The sequence below is a fragment of the Engraulis encrasicolus genome, chromosome 22 (assembly GCF_034702125.1).
Source record: "Engraulis encrasicolus isolate BLACKSEA-1 chromosome 22, IST_EnEncr_1.0, whole genome shotgun sequence".
Lineage (NCBI taxonomy): Eukaryota > Metazoa > Chordata > Actinopteri > Clupeiformes > Engraulidae > Engraulis > Engraulis encrasicolus.
The window spans coordinates 34,686,842-34,691,841 of NC_085878.1; the positions used below are offsets into that span (position 1 = coordinate 34,686,842).

Genomic DNA, 5,000 nt, shown 5'->3' on the forward strand with positions numbered 1-5,000 from the left:
TGAGGCGATGGGTGTGGATGGGGGTGTGGGGACTGGGAGGTACGCGTTGCTCAGGGATGCTGCCGTAAGGGCTGCCCACGGGCGTGGACCGGCAGCTGGGGTCGGCCATCATGCGAGCCCCCCCGGTCGCCGTCGGTGGGCTACAGGGGCTGATGGAGGAGGCCACGCTGGACACGCTAGACTGGGAGGAGAGGCGCTCGCGGCCCCAGGCTCCGGAGAAGGCCTTCCGACAGGAGAAGGACAGGCTGCTGCTACGCTCCTGCGAGCGGGGGGACACGTCCGACATGCGCCGCGGGGACCCGATGTCGCCACTTGCGCTGGCGCTGGAGTCTGCCAGGGAGCGCCGCGTCCTCAGAGCCGCCTCAAGCTTCTTCTCGAACATCTGCTTGGTCTCCTGGCACTTGGACCAGGCGAACTTCCACTGCTTCAGGCCCTGCTCGCTCTTCAACTCCCCGGCCAGCTCCTTCATCTCCTGTAAGTAGGGATGCACAATATTAACATCAGCATTAACATGGGTATCGCACAATATTTGGCTTTAAAAAAAAAATTGCATTATTTATTTTTTTTCATGTGTCGCAGCTTTGCAGATCCAGGCAGTAATTGGGTGGGCTGATGGGTCCAAGTCACTGCTGATTGGTCTGGCACTCACCTGACCCCCTGAGTTGCTACGGTAATGCAGGAGAGGGTCAAAGGCAGTGCCCGGCATTTTTTTTTATATCGTATCGATCCGATATGAAAACCTCTGTATATTTGTTCACAGAGGTCCCCAAACTTGGAGCCGTGACCCCTTCTTCATATAGTGGTCCCTCATATACCAAATTGTTTTTAAGTCAAAATGTTTTTGTTTTTTTTTGCTTGTTTTATTCATGAGTTAAAACATGGTTTGAGGGATTCAAAAATTCAGTTTGCATTATTTTCAGTCTGCCTAAAATGTTCACAATTAAAAAAATATATACTACATACGTATATTCAGGGCTCAAATGCTGGTGAAATTTCAATTTGGCTGGTAGAAAACACCAACTTACTAGCCACTTTGACCCATTAGTGAGTGTGTCTTTGGCTACCATTTTGGCTGGTGATGAAAAAAGTTAATTTAGAGCCCTGCATATATCAGTATTGGTTAATATCACCTAAAAAATGGCCCATGGGTGCATCAGTACCTGGAAGCGTGGGTCGGGGATGGCGGGGTGCTGTCCGCGGTAGTCCTCCAGGTAGGATATGACGCCGTGGCACTTGTCAGGCAGGCTGCAGTCCTCCATGCTGACACAGGCCAGGTGACGCATGCCCTCCAGGGCCCACTCGTACGCCTGGGGAGATGGAGGACAAGGAGAAGGGGGATGACAGCTTAGAATAAAGCAGAAACATAGAGATACGTAACAGACACACACACTCGTACGCCTGGGATAGCAATACACACACCCACTCACGGATACACACACGCACACACACACTTACAGAGTATCCTCAAAACACACTAATATATACAGGGCCGTGTCATACGCCAGAGGATGACAGGGAATGAGGAAGACACAAACACTGAAACAGGTGTACACAAAGCACAAAGATAAACACACACATTCATGCACCTACGAATGCAGCGGTCAGGGAGGTTTAGAATAAAACAGGATCACATGGATTTTCAGTACACGCAGGAATAGACATACACCCACACAAAAACAATTATGATTGTACACAAACACCTTCGGACGCAGACATGAAGGATGGCATGTTAACAACATACACAGGAACACATCAACATGTGCAAAACACACACATATGGATTTATTCACGTACAGATTGTACACACACAACAAATAACAAACAAAGAACATCTGCCTGCAAGCAAGCAAACAAATACCTACACAGACAACAGAGACAAACAGGCAGATGCACACACTCACACAAATACTGTATACACACACACAACACAAACAAACATCTGCTAGCACACAAACAACCAAATAAGACAGACATACCCACACATAAACACACAAAAACATCAAAACAAACAAACATACACACACACTAACAGGTCAGATTTAAATTCCACAGAGACCTCACACTCTCCTACTAGGGGATAAGCCTGAGTGATTGCCATGTACACACAAAAGTGAGAGAGAGAGAGAGAGAGAGAGAGAGAGAGAGAGAGAGAGAGAGAGAGAGAGAGAGAGAGAGAGAGAGAGAGAGAGAGAGAGAGAGAGAGAGAGAGAGAGAGAGAGAGAAAGAGAGACAGACACAAGAGAGACAGACACAAGAGAGAGGGTCAGAAAGGACAGAGGCAAAGACAGTGAGAGACTGAGAGAGGACTTACAGGAGTGAGAAAGGTTTTTCCCCTCACAATGGGACTTCTTTTACCAGCGTTAGAGTGGAGACAAGAAGGCTTTTTATGCGTGTGTGTGGAAGAGCTCTCTGTTTCACACACACACACACACACACACACACACACACACACACACACACACACACACACACACACACACACACACACACACACACACACACACACACACACAGGAGACAATTCTGCCCAGGCCGGTGCTGTGCGTAGGGACGAGAGAACAGGATGGAAATCTACAGCGTTTTAAAAGGAGGACGGTCTGACAACTAAACGAGAGGGAAAAAAAACGGCACGACATGGAATGAAAGAACACCAGAGTTACAACATCGCCGTTGAGGCTGCTTTCAGACCAAGATCCAAAGTTGGGGAATTTGGTAAGCGGCACTAAATGCATCCACTTTTTGACATAAAATCCACAATTTACAACGGTTCCCACATAAATCCTCAGCAGGCTCCAACCCAAGAGCTTGCGAAGCTGTCTGACAAACGGACAGCTGGGATTCACACCTTTGTCAGAAGCAGAACATTTATAGGCAAAAGCTGGCTGCGAGAAGAGGACAGACACAGGGATACCAGAGAAAGAGAAAAAAGACAGACAGAGGGAGAGAGAGAGAGAGAGAGAGAAAGAGAGAGAGAGAAAGACAGAGAGAGACAGAGTCAGAAAGAGAGAGAGAGAGAGAGAGAGAGAGAGAGAGAGAGAGAGAGAGAGAGAGAGAGAGAGAGAGAGAGAGAGAGAGAGAGAAAGTGAGAGGAAGAGAGAGAAAGAGACAGAGACAGAGACAGAGAGAGACAGATGCCTCTTGTCCACTGCCGGTTTTCTGGTAGGCCTACAGCTCCACACAGCACGACTCGGTCGCCATCTCTTGCTTTTCGAATAGACACGACACAGCTCAATCGTAAAGCAAAAAGTGCCGGCTGAGTCGCACTGTGTCGAGCTGTAGGCTTACCAGAAAACCGGCAGTGGAAAAGAGGCAAGACAGTGAGGGAGTGTGAGAGAGACCAAGACTACGACTGAGACAGAGACAGAGAGACCTAGAGAAGGCACAGAGAGACGCACTAATGTGACCCACATAAAAAAGTCTTGCTGAGACATTCCTGCCATCATTTTGGGACCGGGGATGGGAGGGAAAGAAGAACTCTTTTCCTCTTCTCTCCAACTCTCTCTCTATCTGTCCGTGGGAGGAGGGCGGCCCTCCTTCCCTCCCCCTGTTGAGACAGAGCATCTTTCATCGTCTGCCCTCCCTTCTTCGCGTCTTCCCAAGGTCACTTGTTTATATTCCTGGGGTTTTTTTTTGGTCTCTTTCTGGTAGTAGGTGCCACTTTTCAGAGTGAGGGAGCGAGTAGAGGGGCAACACAACACACAGACTACAACCTCCCTGGCGAGTCGCTGTCTCCACAAATGCCAAAAGAGTGTGACCCCCATGGGAGGGCCGAGGTGACGTGCGGGCCACATACCAGCGTTTCACCACCGCGGCTCCAGAGCTACTGAGAAGAAGTCAGCGCCGGGGTCACACGGCCGGGGTCACACCGCGCTAACAATGGCGGTTACAAATGGGTGACAGCACAACACGCTCACCCAAAACAGCCAGCAGCACAACACACACACACACACACACACACACAGGGTCTGGGTTAGATGAGATTGGAGAGAGAGATAACTAGCTAACTAAAAACAATGAGGTGAAAGAGTGACAAAAAAGATTGAGTGTAAAAGAAGAAAGAGATGAAGAGATAAAGATAGGTGTGTGTGTGCGTGCTTGCGTGCGTGTGTGCGTGCGTGTGTGCGTGCGTGTGCGCACACGAGAGAGAGAGAGAGAGAGAGAGAGAGAGAGAGAGAGAGAGAGAGAGAGAGAGAGAGAGAGAGAGAGATAGTACAAATAGAAACACACAGGGGCTAAGTCAGACGAAATTGGGGTGAGAGACTAACTAAAACAATGTGGGAAAAGAGTGATAAAGGATTGAGTGTGAAAGAAAACAAAGGGATGCAGAGATAATGACAGGATGACGAGGAAGAGAGAGAGGGCCAGAAAGAGAGGGAGACAGACACAGAATAAACTTTCCAGGCATAATGAATTTTAAGAAGCCATGTTTACAAATGATTTTAAACGGCTCTGTGCCTCCGGGGCTGAGCAGAGCAGCTAGAGGGTCAATGGGAATATCTCTCTGGAGCAGGCCCAATACTACACTACTCTGGCTCTTCAGCACAAAGCTTCAGGCTCAGGCAGCTTTAGGCCACACCAGGGGGTCTCGATATCCAGGAGGCAAATCATTCTCATCAAAACAGATTCAAACTGAGCCCTGTGTTCTCAAAAAATGTGTGGTCTTTCTCTCTTCTCTCTCACTTAAATATCTGGATTTCACACGCACGTTTAGAGGAAGAAAGAGAGAGAGAGAGAGAGAGAGAGAGAGAGAGAGAGAGAGAGAGAGAGAGAGAGAGAGAGAGAGAGAGAGAGAGAGAGAGAGAGATAGAGAGAGAAGGCAGCAGGAGAGGAGAGGGAGCGCTGGGGATGACATCATCTTTCAAATGGCAAGCAGGCCCAGGGGGGGCCGAGGAGCGTGAATGGCTGAGTGTGGGGTGGAGTGTTTGATCGCCCCAAAAGAGAACAGAAGAGAAGTAAAGAGGAGATGAGGAGGAGGAGGAGGAGAGAGAGAGAGACAGAGA

General features: G+C 48.9%; 1 protein-coding gene across 2 annotated transcripts in view; it reads right to left on the reverse strand.

The window, feature by feature from the left end:
- Positions 1-5,000, reverse strand: part of plekhg4 (pleckstrin homology domain containing, family G (with RhoGef domain) member 4) — a 93,711-nt gene that overhangs the window by 17,945 nt on the left and 70,766 nt on the right. For both annotated transcript variants that reach the window (XM_063188621.1, XM_063188620.1), the window contains exons 15-16: positions 1,161-1,307; positions 1-472 (exon numbers count right to left, since the gene is read on the reverse strand). The exon at positions 1-472 is cut by the window's left edge and continues 412 nt beyond it. In XM_063188621.1, coding sequence (XP_063044691.1) covers positions 1-472; positions 1,161-1,307 — 619 coding nt within the window. The remainder of the gene's footprint in view (positions 473-1,160; positions 1,308-5,000) is intronic.